Source organism: Protopterus annectens, chromosome 12.part0, assembly GCF_019279795.1.
Source record: "Protopterus annectens isolate FY-2018-M chromosome 12.part0, PAN1.0, whole genome shotgun sequence".
Taxonomy (NCBI): Eukaryota; Metazoa; Chordata; order Ceratodontiformes; family Protopteridae; genus Protopterus; species Protopterus annectens.
In genome coordinates, this window is record NC_056746.1 from 1,144,800,158 (window position 1) to 1,144,815,477 (window position 15,320).

At 43.7% G+C, this 15,320-nt stretch overlaps 1 protein-coding gene across 1 annotated transcript in view; it reads right to left on the reverse strand.

The window, feature by feature from the left end:
- Positions 1-15,320, reverse strand: part of NDRG3 (NDRG family member 3) — a gene marked incomplete in the record, with an annotated part of 646,357 nt that overhangs the window by 120,904 nt on the left and 510,133 nt on the right. The window contains 1 exon segment of the mRNA XM_044090166.1: positions 14,945-14,992. Coding sequence (XP_043946101.1) covers positions 14,945-14,992 — 48 coding nt within the window.

Below are 15,320 nucleotides of genomic sequence, written 5' to 3' on the forward strand. Positions count from 1 at the left end.
ATCAATACCATTCTGAGAAGCCCAAAAAGCAAACCGCTTCCACTAACTGGCATATAACTTTCTGATTGAAGCTTTGTGAGAGGACACAAGGATATGCTGCACCTCTGAGGAAAGATTGTGGGACCTGGCTATGTTGGAAATCGGAGCAGCCAAGCTGTCAGTTTGAGGGAGTAAAGTGAAGGATGAAGAGCCCCTGACAAATGTGTCAGCAGATCTGGAACTGGGTCTAGAATCCAAGGCTCCTCTAGTTGGTAGAGTCGAAGGAAGGTGAATCAAATCTGTCGAGGCCAATAAGGGGCTATCAGAATTACAGTCCCTCCCCAAGGCTTTTGCTTTCTGCAGAAATTTTGGAATCAGGGGAATGGGTGGAAAAGCATATAGGAGTCCCAGGGGCCAAACGTGGACGAGAGAATCCCTTAGGTTTTCCCCTGGTAGGGGATTCAGGGCAAAGTAGCTTCTGCATTTGGCATTCATGGGGGATGCAAACAGGTCGCAGCAAGGCTGGCCCCATCTGCGGAAAATCGTGTCCATTACGTCGTCTTTGAGGGACCACTCATGCGGCATCAGAATGGCTCTGCTTAGTTTGTCCGCGATCACGTTGGATTTCCCCGGAATGTGCGTTGCTATCAGAAAGCGCCTGGTAGATACAGCCCAAAGCGCCTGGTGGATACAGCCCACTGCCAGACTCTTAAGGCCTCTTGACACAGGGGATAAGACTTGGTTCCCCCTTGCTTGTTAATATACCAGACTACTGACATGTGGTCGGTCTGAATTGCAATCGTTCCCAGAGGAAGAGAGTCTTGGAAGTACTGCAACGCCAAAAGTACTGCTCTCATCTCCAGGGCACTGATATGCAATTGTGACTCAGTCTCTGACCACGTGTCTTGGGCTGTTCTTCCCTGAACCCCCCCCCCCCCTATCAGAGAAGCATCTGTGGTCACCGTGGCTGATGGCGGGGGAAGAACAAATGGGCAACCTACTGTTACATGGTGGCTGGTCAACTACCATTGTAGATCCTTTTTGCATGAATCTGTAATGATTATCAAAAATGACATTGGAAGTTGTTGGTAAGACCACTGGGTGAAGAGTAACCACTGAAGTATTCTCATGTGCATACGCCCTAAAGGAACTGCTATGAGAGTTGCTGCCATAGTACCTAGCAGTTTTAAAACTTGAGAAGCTGGTACTTTGGCAACAGGCATCAGACATTCTGGCACACAACAAAGTGTGACTATTCTTTCCAGGGGCAGTTTTACCATGGCGGTGGTGGTGTCTAAATCTGCTCCAATAAAGGAAATACGCTGCAATAGTGACAACACAGACTTGTCGAAATTTAAAGTAATTCCTAACTGGGAACACAGACTTAGAGTGAGGTCCATGGATTGAACTAGTTGATGCCTGGTGGTGGTGGTGAGGAGCCAGTCATCCATGTACCGAAACACTCGGAATACTAGATGCCTCAGGTGAGCCGTAACCACTGCCATGCATTTGATAAACACTCTGGGGGCTGTTGTGAGACCAAAGGGCAGTGCTTGGAACTGATAATGACTGACTCAGCCGGAAACGCAGGTGATCTCTGGATGGTCTGGCCATTTTGATATGACAGTACGCATCTGTGAAAATTGGGGGAAGATGGGCAAAGGCTGCCAGCCTAGTCAAATAGAATTTGATACATAATTCTATCATTTGTATATATAAATGTAAATTACAGGCTTGTGTTCTTAAATGAAAGTGGCTGGCTGAACACATTCTTTCTATTGTTTTAACTTAAAGAATAATTGCTAGAGTGTACATGTGAAATGTCTTTTATTGTTGTAGTTTCCTGAGCAGGTGTTAGCTTGATAAATAATGCAGTTTGTTTGCCTGGGAACTTCAGACTAAGTGTCAAAATGATGTAAGTGTCAAAATGATGTAATCTGGGAGGGCCTAGCAAAGATGTTTGTTAGTGAGTTTAAAAAAGTACAGTTGTGTACACTTACCATAAATGCAGATGTTTGAGTGTATTCACTATTGCAGTCTTTACATTTGGGTTATCTGCTTGCAGGTAGTCCTCAGTCAGCCTGATTATCAAAGTCAGTTGCTGTCTCATCTTCCTTGACGTCAGGTAGTCAGGGGTATAAAGCATGCAGCAGATGCCATTACATCAGTTTTTCTTGCCCAAGATGTCAGGTGCCCCCATAATGGGAAGCAATTAAATATAAGGTTACACTTCCAACAAAAAGCAAATACACCAGAAAGCTTAGAAGTCAGGGGGCTGGAGGGAGGGTAACCAGGACTTCAACAGTGAATACACTAACATCTACATTTATGGTAAGTGTACACAACTGTACTATATTCTTCGTGTTTCACTGTTGCAGTCATTACATTTGGGCAGATTCCCAAAGCTAAGGAAGGGAGGAGGCAGTTATTGAACATTAGGACTAGCTATTAGGCCCTGCAAGACTGCAGTGGCAAAACCAGCTCTGGATTTAGAAAAGAATGGCAAGTGGTAATGCTTGGCAAAGGTATGTACAGAACTCCAGGTAGCAGCTTCTAGGATGTCCCTGGTAGGAACACCTCTGAGAAAGGCTGTAGAAGTTAGATGCAGCTCTGGTGCAATGGGGTCTTATCCACTGTGGGGTAGGTTTTCCATAGTGCTTATAGCAGAAAAGAATGCAAAGACCTATCCACTTAGAAATGGTTTGCTTTGAAATGACCTTCCCCTCTGCCCATGCAGCAAAGGCAACTAGCAGTTGTTCAGATTTCCTGAGAGGCTTGGTCCTGTCCAAGTAAAATCTAAGTTGTCTGTGCACGTCCAAGGAGTGCAGTATTCGTTCCCCTTTGTTCTGTGGATTAGAAAAGAAGGTTGGCAAATGAATGGACTGATTAAGGGCCATACTGGATACCACCTTGGGAATAAGGATTGGTACTGAGGGGACACCCTGTCTACATGAAAGATGATGAAAGGCTCCACTGCCATGAGGGCCTGTAATTCAGACACTCTTCTTGCTGAAGTGATGGCTAGAAGGAAGGCTGTTTTCCAAGAAAGAAATTTCAACTCCGCAGTTGCAGCTGGCTCAAACGTAGGTAGAGTGAGTTTTCCAATACAAAGTTAAGGTCCCAGGCAGGAGTAGGAGCTCTCCTGGGTGGTCTTAAAATTTTGGCCCCTCTGAGGAATTGTTTCAGTAGGGGGTGAGAGAAGAGGGGTGGCTCAGTATTATAATGTGCTGAAATAGCTGAGGCATGAATTTTAATGGAAGAGTAGGAAAGGCCCTTGTGAAGTATCTCAAGTATTGAAAAATATGTGGTAAACTGGGCACTATTGTGCCCATCCCCAGAGTCTGGCTCCAGGAACAGAATCTTTTCCACTTTTTTAGCATAGGATTTTCTAGTACTAGGCCTCCTTGCCTCCAGGATGACATCCGGCATTTGTTTGTTGAGGGATGGTGTAGGAGGTGTAGCCAGGCTGCCGGGATCAGGGTTTGAAGCTGGGGATACAGAACCTGGCCCTCCTGCTGGGACAGTAGGGAAGGAGTCTGAGGGAGGTTCCATGGTTCCAGTAGTGACATACTGCGCAAGAGGGGGTTACCAGTGGTGGCATGGCCAGTTTGGCGCAATGAGTATTGTCCTTGGTTTGTCCAGTTTGATCTTTAGTAAAATTTTCGAGAGGAGAGGCACAGGGGGAAAGGCATAAACGGAGAGGCTTTCCCAGGTGAAGGACAGGGCATCCACTTTCCAAGATTGTCTGTGGGCAGTCCTTGTGCAGAATTTGTCCAATTGGTAATTCTGAGGGGAGGCAAACAGGTCCATCTCTGGCTCCCCCATTTGTTTCCCAGCATGTTGAATATCTTTGGCTCCAGTTTCCACTCGTGTGTGTCCATGAGATTTCTGCTTAGGTCGTCTGCCAGTGTATTTAGCTTGCTTGGCAGGAATTGAGCTTGTAGGTGCACTTGGTAGCTCAAGGCTGTGTTCCACAGACCCATGGCTAGTCTGCAGAGGGAGTATGAGCGAGTTCCCCCTGCTTGTTTATGTACCACATAACAGTGGTGTTGTCCATCTTTACCAATAATTGTCCTGGAAGAATGTGGTCCTTGAAGGCTGTCAGAGAATTCTGTACAGCTAACATTTCTTTTTGATTGATATGCAGATGCATTTGACTCTGGTTCCATTTGCCCTGAATGCACTGCCCTGCCAAGTGAGCCACCCATGCAGTCTGATGGGTCTGTTGTTAGGGTTTGGGCGGCAGGGGGTAGAGTGAATGGCAGTCACTTCTTGTGGTGGCAGGCCTCTGCCCACCAAAGGAACTCTGTCTTTATACAAGGAATGATGGGGATCACTGATTCCAGGTCCTGAGAATCTTGACACCATAGGCTTTTTAGATACCATTGTAGTTTTCTCATATGGAGTCTTGCATCTGGAATTAGTAGAATGCAAGAGGCCATGAACCCCAGGGCTTGCAGTATTTTCCTTGCAGATAGCTGGGTCTTTGCGGCCAGTAGTCTGAAGTAGGCTGTCAAATAAATTTGTTTCTCTGGCGTGAGGCAGGCCATCTAGGAAGTTGTATTCAAGCTTGTTCCCAGGAATACAATTTTTTGGCAGGGTACTAGATGAGACTTCTTTTCATTTATGGTGTACCCCAGTGAGGTTAGCAGTTTCTTTACAAATGCCAGATGATTTAATAGTATGTCCTGGCTTTCTGCCTGAATTAGACAATCGTCCAGGTATGGGTATATTTGAATATTTCTTTGCCTGCAGAATGCAATGACTGGAGCTAGGCACTTTGTGAATACCCTGGGCACAGTAGATAAGCCAAAGGGCAGTGCAGAGAACTGACAGTGCATGTAGCCTGCTCTGAAGCATAGGTATTTTCTGCAGGATTCCCTTATTGGGATGTGCAGGTAAGCTTCCTTTAAATCCAGTGTTGCCAACCAGGCATTTTTGCCTAGCATGGGAAGCAGCTGATGAAGAGTTAGCATTTTGAATTTTGGGATTACCAAAAAGGTGTTTAGGATAGACAAGTCCAGGATAGGATGCCAGGTATTGCCTTTTCTAGATACCAGGAAAAGTCTTGAGCAAAAACTTTGTCCCCATTCCTCTTCTGGGACAGGCTGAATAGCCCTGATACTTAGAAGACTGAGAACCTGCTGTTGAGCCTCTGCCCACTGATTTGGGGGTAGGTCTGGCCAACCGTTTGGGGTTGGTATAAGGAGTGGAAGTGGAATCTGTACCCTTGGAAAACTATGTTGTCTTGGGTAATGAGTTCCTAGTTTTTTGCATGCCGGGCGATCTTTCCCCCTGAAGGAACAGTCAGTTGAGCAGGGCTTGGAAGGTTTAAGGTTAAGTCATTGTGACAGTTTACTATAAGGGGGTGCCTTCCCACTTCCAGCTTTGGAAGAGGGAGCCCTCCACTGCTTAGGCCCGTGAGTACCTTGAGAGTGAAGTCTGGGTGGTCTGCTCGTCCTGGTTTTGGACTGAAGGCCTGGAAGAGACAGGAAAGGACCAATTCTTAGAAGGCCAGTGCCTACTAAATCAGGGAGGCTGTACTTGCAGGAAATCTTTAATAGTTTGCATAGATTTAGCTTTTTCCTCCATCTTTTTAAGTACTTCTGCTTTGTTGCCAAACAGGCGGTCTTGGTTTAAGGGAGCATCAAATAATTTAGCTTTAACATGATCTGGTAAAGTTTGTCCCTTAAGCCAAGCATGCCTTCTAAGTACAGACCCAGTGACAGCATCCCTGCAAGATGCCACTAAGGAATCAAAACCACACTGCAAAGTATGTTTACCAACTTGTTCAGCAGAATGCATTAAATCCTGTAATTCTTTACTTTCAGCACAATCCGGAATCAACATAATTTTCTGTTTAAGTAATCCAATAATATGCTGCTGATACTTTAACATACGAAATTGGCAGTTTAAGGTCCTAATGGCCAAAGTAGCAGAAGTGTATACCTTCTTACCCAATCTGTCCAGTGCCCTGGAATCTCTATCAGAGGGGGTAGGGTTTTTGGCAGTAGTACCCTTAATGCCTTTGGGTCCCTGTGAAATGGTCTCTGGATCTGCAGTAGGATTCTTAAAGAGGAACTTGTGAGAGTCAGGTACTCTGTAATACCGGTCAGGTTTCCTGGGAGTGGGAGGTAAAGTGTCTGGGGTCAGGCTAGATTCCATGAAGGCATCATCTACAATGTCCAGTACAGGAGGGATAGCTAAAGAGTAAGAATTCCCTAAGCCTCTTTTTAGAGTCAGAGTAATCCTGGCTTTCCCGGTGGAAATGCTCCCTAAGGGTATGCAAGGTTTCACCAAAAGAGAAATCTTCTGGAGGGGAAGCAGAGGGAATGGAGTCCTCTGCATCAAAATCCTCATAGGTAGATAAGGGCAAATCCTGGTCATCAGAAGAAACAGAAAATTCAGAATCCTGATCGGAAGAATCAGAAAGAAAATCAGTTCTAAGTCTCTTAGAGGGAGAAGGGTGGCTTCCTCTGATTAGAGTAATAAGGTCTTCAGCCATTCTTTTTAGGCATAAGGGCCTGACCATGCAGTCTGGGCATCGGTTTTCTAGGCGTGGATCGAGTTTTAGGCCTTGAAGAAGAAGATGGCATCAGTTTGATATGCAAGGTCAGTAGGCCTGAATGCACCCTCAGAAGCCGGTGCCTGCACAGCGGGACTCATCCAAGGCAGAGACATCCGCAGGTTCCATAGTCGAAGAAGCATCTCGCGGCATACTGGACTCAGAATGGGTCTAAGTAGAGGCCTGCAAATTTGAAGTAGCGCATATCAGGGGCTGCAAAAGCGCCTCACTGAGTACCGATGAACTGGCGACTAGCTTAACGGAAGCATCGTCGGCAGCGTTGGACCTATGCGGTCTATCTCTTTTTCTTTAAATTTTTTCGGAATGTCGGTAGTTGGATGGCTTACCGAAGCCATTTCTGGATAATTGAACCGAGTACCAAAACAGATGTGAAAATGAACAGACGACGAATAGTTCGAGGATTGAATAAGGCACAAAACCGAAAGCGTGGGATGTCGTGGTCTGGGCCTAAGCAAGGAATGCAGTACGAATGAAAATCTTTATGCGGTATTTGTTTTTCACAAGAAATACAATTGTTAACTTTTACGGACATCGGTTTAGAGCAATAAAAAGGATCCCCAACAGGGTATTTAGCTTTTTCGAAGACTTCGGATCTGAAACTCAAAAACGAAAATTTCAGGAGTCGGCCGACCGGCACTTGCAAACTGCTTCTGCTTCGGGCACCACACGGCAAGAAAGACTGATGTAATGGCGTCGGCTGCATGCTTTATACCCCTGACTACCTGACGTCATGGAAGATGAAACAGCAACCGACGCAGGACCCAAGACTTTGATAAGCAGGCCGGCTGAGGGCTACCTGTAAGCAGATAACCCAAATGTAATGACTGCAACAGTGAAACACGAAAAACATTTATTGTTCAGAGAGAGACTGAGCATTTTGATCTGGATATCCCACTTATCAGCATTCTGCCTGTTGTCTTATGTAAGTAGTGTCTTAGAAGCATGTTTTCTTGTAGTAATAGCTAGGAACATAGAAGAAAGTTAGACAAGTGTTTTTCTGTTATATCAGAACTTTCCTACTGTATTGTTTTAAGCTTCTGTGTGATCTCTGAACTCTTAAATATCACTATGGTGTAGTAGTATTGTCTTGTGTTTTTATTTATTTATTATTAAATATTTTTAAAAACCTTTACCTGTGGCTGGTTTGTGTAGAGATAAGTAAGCTCTAGAGTACATTGCATATTTACAGAGTTTATTGTAATAAGCCACTCTAATAAGCCTTAGACTGAATAGTCACATTACCAATTGGATAATAATATTGCACAGTAATACGTGGACACCCTTTTAAGGGCCTTTGGATAACTGATAAGTATTAGCTGGTGGTGGCAGAAATTACTACTGTACAGTCTGGGTAAAGGGGCACAGCTGGAGAATCTGTGTCAGCCTTTTCCAGGAGTGTCTGTGAAGTTGTATAAATACTTAACTCAAAGTGTGTGTGTGTGTGTGTGATGTGTCAGCTACCTGGGCAGGGACATGAAGCACTGGTGGGACACAGAAGGTACTGGGGGCTAGCTTGCCAGCTAGGCTGAGATCTGGACCCTATAGCTGTGCCAGTGGGGAGTCTTACTGTGGTCCTGGAGAGCAAGGGAGCAACCAGCCCCAGACTGATTGTGATCTCTGTGTGCACTTAAGGGAAATTGTACTTTACTGTGTTTATTTGTTATACTTTCCTCTTATATGAGACGCCCTCCCTGGTGTTAGTTGTGAGGATTGAGGCTCCTTGATTGCTGGGCCAGGGCACGGTCATCACAGCATCCTTGAGATCTATAGAGCACATCTAATCACCCGTTCCTAGAAACGGAAGAATCGATTGAAGCGTGACCATCCAGAACTTATGTTTCTTTACAAAGGTGTTGAGTTTGCTGACGTGCAGGATGGGCCTCCATTCCCCTGTCTTCTTTGGAACTAAAAAGAATCTTGAGTAGGTTCCGGATCTTATCTGGTCTGTTGGGACTGGCTGGATGACACTTTTTTTCTAGCAACCCTTGAATCTCTATGGTTGCTTGATCCCTGAGACTGGGTGGAACACCTGGGATTTTCTTTCGTAAGGATGGTGGGTCTGTGAAAGAAATGACATATCCTATGGAAATAATGCGTTGTACCCAAGAGTCTTTTGTAATTTTTAGCCAGGCATCTGGATACAAAGACAAGTGACCCCCCAACCGCCTCCAGAGTAGGACAGTCAGGCCTCCTTTCAGGAGCACAGATAGGGCTTGCCAAAGAACTGATCTCTGTCACCCTGGTTTTGTGGACCCCCTCTGCCACCTGGGCGGAGTCTTCCATTATTGCCCCCTCCTCTGCCTCCTGGAGGGACGGTCACTGCGTGTGTTCTGAAAGGCTCCTTGGGACTTACGGAACCACATTTTTCCTCCCGTGGGGTAAAGGTCTAGTAGGGGTGGAAAAACAGACTCCTACAGAAGAAAGAGTCTTTCTATCTTGTTCACACCTAGTGAGGGTCTCCTTGACTTTAGGCCTGAAAAGGGACAAGCCATCAAATGGGGTATTAACAAAGGAAGACTTGAAGGCTTCCACAAAGGAGCATAAGCGCATCCAGGAATGTCTCCTAAGAGCTATTCCTGAACCCACTGCCCAGCATGTACCATCAGCTGCATATAAGATGAGACGCATGGATGAGTTAACTATAGAGTTAAGGGTATTTTGCTGGGATGTCAGGAACACCCTCAGCTGCAGTACTCTGTAGAGTATCTCCAAGCTTTTTAAGGAGATCTCTCTGAAGACTGGTAAAGTGTGTCAAATAGTTGAGCCATCACATAGCAAAAGTCACTGAACTAAAAATGCGTTTCCCATACCTGTCTATAATCCTGGAATCTCTATTAGGAGGATGGACAGTAGAAGAGGTTTCACACATCTCTTTCTTGGTGGCCGCCGCCACCACCATGGCATCAGCCGGCACTCCAGTAGTAAGAAACAACTTGTCCTGTGGCGATGTAATAACCTTGTTGGACCTCCGAGGGACAGGTTCCACAGTATCAGGAGACTCCCACGCCCTTCGAACAACTAAATCCATCCATTCATTGAAGGGTGGAGTCACCCAGGAGGTGGAGGGTTGAGACCAAACAGCCTTCAGAAGCACCGACACATTATCAGTAGGGTTAATGGACTACCAGCCACCCCTCTGTCTTAGGATCTCTAGGATATCAGCAAGAGAGATATCCTCCAAGGGGGACCGTGGGGACCCTTTTGATTCCTCCAAGTCAGTGTCTGATGTGACAGACTCCTGCGGGGAGTCTAAATGCCTCCTCTTGCAAAGCTTCTTCCTGGGAACCTCATCAGCGGGAGCTTCTGGTGAGGTCTCAGTAGAACATGGGCCACCCAATGGGGCTACCTGAGGCTCTGGGTCTCGACGCTTTAAGGGGACCTGTGATGCAGACGTAGAACACGGCACTTTCGGGGATGAGGAAGTAGGCCCTGATGAAGTGGTTGTCTTTGAAGACATAACTCTCCTCAATGCATCAAAGGCACCACTGGTCCGATGCGAAGAGGCAGCCGGTTCCGAAGAACATGGCAACCTCCCTGGCACCAAAACAGTGGGCTCCGAACCAGAGGAAGGAGCCGAGCTCATATGTGCCGAAGCTCCTAGAGGTAAGGTCAGAACAGACATCGGTTCGACCCCCCCCCCCCCCCCGGAGCCGACCTGAGAGTGTCAGCTCCCAGACTCCACAAAAGGCATCAAAGTTGTCTGAGTTGACTGAGCCGATGGCACTGGAATAGGCCTCTGCTCCGTGGGTTCCACAATCATCAGTTCTACCCCCTCCGGCTCAGATGGCCCTGCTCGGCTCGGAGGAGGAGCAGACACAGTAGGCAAAGATGCCTTCGGCTCTGAAACCGGTTGGGTCAGAGCCGACAGCAAATTTGGTGAATGCCGGGTTCTGGAGGAGCCTCTGCACTACTCGGTCCACATCCACATCGGAGAAGCTCCTCTAAGAATGAGTTGAAGGGATCGATGAAGCCACCGATTTTAAGACTGGTGATTTCAAAACTTCGGCGACCAGTTCCAATACTGGGGACCGGCTCCAAAAAACTTGCTCGGTGTTCAGTTCTGAGGACTGTGGAACCAGCGACTGCACCTTCTCAGCCAATTTCGGAGCAGAAGACTTTGGATCCGAAGAAGCTTTCAAAGACTTGGATCCCTTGAAGATTTGGAAGTCTGGTCAACCTTATCAAGAGATTCCTGAAATTAGGATTTCAACAAACCTCTACCCACTACTTTTCTCCTGCGTTCTAACAAGACCCTGCTGCTGAACGAATGACAAATGGAACAGTTCTCCTGAAGATGGACTGCACCCAAACAGTATAGACAACTTGCATATAAATCAGTAATGGACATTTTTTGTCTGCACTTAGGGCATTTCTTGAACCCTGACTTTTGTCGCTCCTTTTTCCTTTGAACAGCCATAGTGCAAAGAAAGAATTATATATCTATATAACTGCCTAGACAAGCCAACACACTGGTTAGGCTAATATCACACTCTAAGATAAACAGTAAAACACTTAAACAGCTATAACTGCCTAGAGGAACATACACTAGCTAGGATAAGCAGTTAATTCAAAAGCTATAACAGTAAAGATTCAGCTACAAAGAACAATATTCTCAGGCTAAAAGCATTACAGTTATGAGTTAAGAACACTCTAAAACGGGTTAGGGACTAACTAAAATGCGGTCAATGAAAGGCCTAAGAGCAGCTGCTCTAAAAACGAATATATTTCATCAGAAATAATTAAAGAAAGTGACTAAATACTAGTCTAAGACAAACTAGAACCAAAAAAACACACTTTCTTATAGATAAATATAATAAATTTTGAAATAATGGCCCGAGCTCCACTCGAACTCCGATCTGTTGCAGCGGCAAACTAGATCTGGGGTGAGGCAGAGAGCATCATGGGATAGGGACTTGGCCTCGAGCTACTTGAAAACCTCAAGCTTGTGAAAGCGGCCGAATTGGAGCTGCGGGATCGGCACCGAACCCATTTGTAAGAATGAACGGCGAGACTGAACAACTTCACATTGGATTTTGTAGACTTTAGCCATTTGGTCTTAAGTATGATGTCCCGTCAGACATGGAGATGAATGACCTGACCCAAACCGGATGTCAGAGGGCACAGTCAGCCAATTCCTCAGACACTTTGTGGTTGGCAAAGAAGGGCTATGGAATCCCTGGCTCTGCAGACCAGTCGTACCTCAAGGACTGCATCAGTTTGAGAAACCCCTGCACCTGTAGAACAGAACCTTACATCCTGAGTACTCTTCTGCTTCCTGGAAAAGACCCTTTGAGTGAAGAACCTAATACCCACACCAGGTAAACATCAGGCCCTCAAATAAGTATTTAGGAACCGATGGGCCCTTGAGCATAACAGTGAAGTCTCAAGCCATTACCTTTGGAGAGACAAAGTATAAAATGCTGCAACTTATGATCTACTTCTGCTTGTTTTCTAAAAATCAGAAGACAGATGAAAAGGACTACTGACAAAATGCTCTAGGAGAGATATTGCAAGGGTTAGAAAGTCTCAAAAGTATCTCAAAGATATGAAAGATAAAGACCTAAAAATAAGTTAATTATCTTAATTCAGAGCTTACCCTAAAGCAAAAGTACAAGGAAAATCTACACTTGGTAAAATCGTGAAAATACAATAAAATATGCAAAACCAGCTGTCGAGTCTGTAACACGTACATAACCAAAAAAAAAATAAACCTGTCAGACCCATAAGCCAACAAAAACGTATCAGGAAAGGAAGGGAGGAAGTCTGTCCAAATGTGATCTTATATGTAAACGTTTACTGTTAACTAAATTCTGTACTGTGTTTATCACAAAACCACTGTTAAAGACATTTTACAAATTTACTGGATAACACCAAGCAATTTACCTTCAACTGACTGAAAAAATGGCTTGAAAGATCGACAAAAGTTATACACCACTGCCAAATAGGCACATAATTCATCTTACTTAAAAAATTGCAAATTTCATCCAGGCGGCATTGTCAGATGCACTGGGTAGAGATATTTCTTAAAAATGTTACTGTAGTACCTGCAGATCAAATGTACAATGGCAGCACCATCCAAAAAATTGTCTTACTTGTTATAACAGTGGGTAGTACAGCAAAACTAGTCATCTGGAAAAAGGCTCATTTTAGTAAAAGGCACAGTAATAGATTGCACAGTGGGAGACTGTTTTATGTATGTAATATCCAGATGATCGTTGTATGTACATGGTATACCAGAATCTTTACATTTCTTCTCCTTTTAAGAGCTGCTCTGCTTTACAGAAAAATACTCATTACAGCAGTGCAGAGGGCTCATTATACACGGAGGTTTTCAGTTCATAAATCCTTCTTGTCAAAATAGGCTTAAAGCAAAGGAAATGTCAACTTTTCAGTCATGCAATTCAATTTCCAAACAAGAAAATGTTTGAACGTTTTACCTGAAGGTTGAATGTCTTAAAATGAAGGGCCTCCTTCATGATCAGTTTCAATTTAAAACAATAATACATGCACCTTTACTGTAGACTAGACCAAAGCAAGAAAGCAGACAAAAGCAGAACACAGTACAGAAACTGAGGAAATAAATCTGAATAGTGCATCAACAGCTATGATGTCATGTAATGATTTTCCTGTGAGACAGGTTTCTGCTCTTAGAAAGGATGACACCTCCTGTAGCAAAGATAACAGGATTTACCTTAAGATCTTCTGTGGGCTCCCTACTGTAATTCTGAGACTCAACTGTGAGCCCCAAACTACAGGAGAACAGCAAATGTCTAACATGCCTGTTCTCCTTCAAAGTCTTTTGCAGGGGGCCAAGCACTCTTGCACCCCCAATTTTATATACACAAACACATATCTCCATAATTTTTCTTTAGCCAGATGAAAATGCCTTGGCGAAAAAGGGATAATTCTGAGAAACATCAAACTTTGACTATGTAAGTCAACATTTTCAGTTATTCAATCAACATTTCTGGGACACTCAATGAGCCTAAGAATATCAAAATGATTACCTGTTTTGTGCTGCTATCTTGAGAAATCCAAGTTTGGGATACAGCACATCTTCCTGAATCAGAAGACTACTGAAGAGAGAGACAGGATGGGTAAGAGATGCTTGTGAGGAGGGGAGAAGCTAGGTGGGGGAGAATGGGAGTGAGAAGTCAGTCAGTTCAGTCCCCCACTCGGGGGATGTCAGCTGATGATAGGATGGATGCTTTATAACTAGAAATTATGGCCTCCAGCAAATGGCTCTCATCCCACACATGAATAATGATCTACCTGAATGTGGTAGGGTTGATGGCAGAGAATATGATCTCATTAGGAATGTGAAGTCATAAAACAGGAAAATGACATGCTTATACGTTTTACTTAATTGCTAAAAATGTACATTGTGAAAATGATGGCACAGACATGCCTTCTATCTGGTTCCAGTTTATTTGAACGAGAATACTGTAATTTATAGAAACAAGTTGTCAACTTTTAAATTTTGCACAGCCAAAACAAAGAATGCTAAAATGCGGATGTCCTGTTTTAAGCAAAATGTAGAGTAAGCCAAAGCAATAAGTAGAAATAATAAAGTGTTGCTTTCTTTCTGGGCTTCCAATTCTCAACATAGTGGCCCTCAAAACAGGTTTCTGATACAGGAAGCCAATATTTCATAATGCAAAGTTGTTACGAAAAAAAAATTATATATATATATATATATATATATATATATATATATATATATATATATATATATACACACACACACACACACACACACACACACACCTATATAGCTATCTATATATCTATATCTATAGCTATTCTGTGAGTAAACAAATGCAAAGCAACTTTTTTTTTAGTAGGGGGAGAATAACTCCCACCTCTCAAACACTGTTAATATTTTCCCAAAACAAGAGCCCACCCCTCCTCCCTGAATCACAACTGTTTAATCATGAGTATTTTTGTTTTCACACTTCATGCTGATCACTTATTAATAAAATAAGTAAATGGTTTCCTAGTAAAGTATACTGCAATTTAAATGAATAAAACTAAAACACGTTTCTGCAAGGGAGATCACTGCCCTAATTAGTTTCACTCAGATATAACTAAATATGACTGGATCAGGATACTTTAATCCCAAACAGTTCTGGAAATCAGGTGCATGCTGAGGTCTTGTTTGGGAGAATCCATGCATGTCTCAATTCTGAACACACTTATTTATGTCAATATCTAAAGTAGCTTATGGAGGTTTAGTCATAAAAACACATGAGGAGCTGCTTAACTGCAAACACAGAAGCTGCACCAATGAAAATCAAATTAAAAACCATGATCTAATTTTAATGGCTATCATGGAATTATTGGTGCACACATTAAAAAAAGTTAGAAACTGTACTTTACCTTCAGAAGTGTGGTCCTGGTTGGATTGAGTCGTGCATTGCATTCCACCTTAAAACATTTAAAGGACAATGGTAAGTTACAATAATGTCTATCCTCCAAACTAAAAAACTAGCACTTGTTAGTCATGCAAAAGAACATGAAGGACTTAACACGTTTGTTTAAAACGTGTCACAAACAGCCCGGACGTTTCCTGAAGTGTTTACTGTGCTGACCAGAAATGTAATACCGTCTAGCAAGTAAACTGCAGCCTACCCAAGTAAAATAAAATAGTTCTGTAGAGAGAATTCATATAATTTTCTTTAAGAAAGTGGCACAAAGAAAAGTACAAAATGTGGCAAAGCCAAAGTGCAAAAACAATTTATTAAACGTACAAAAA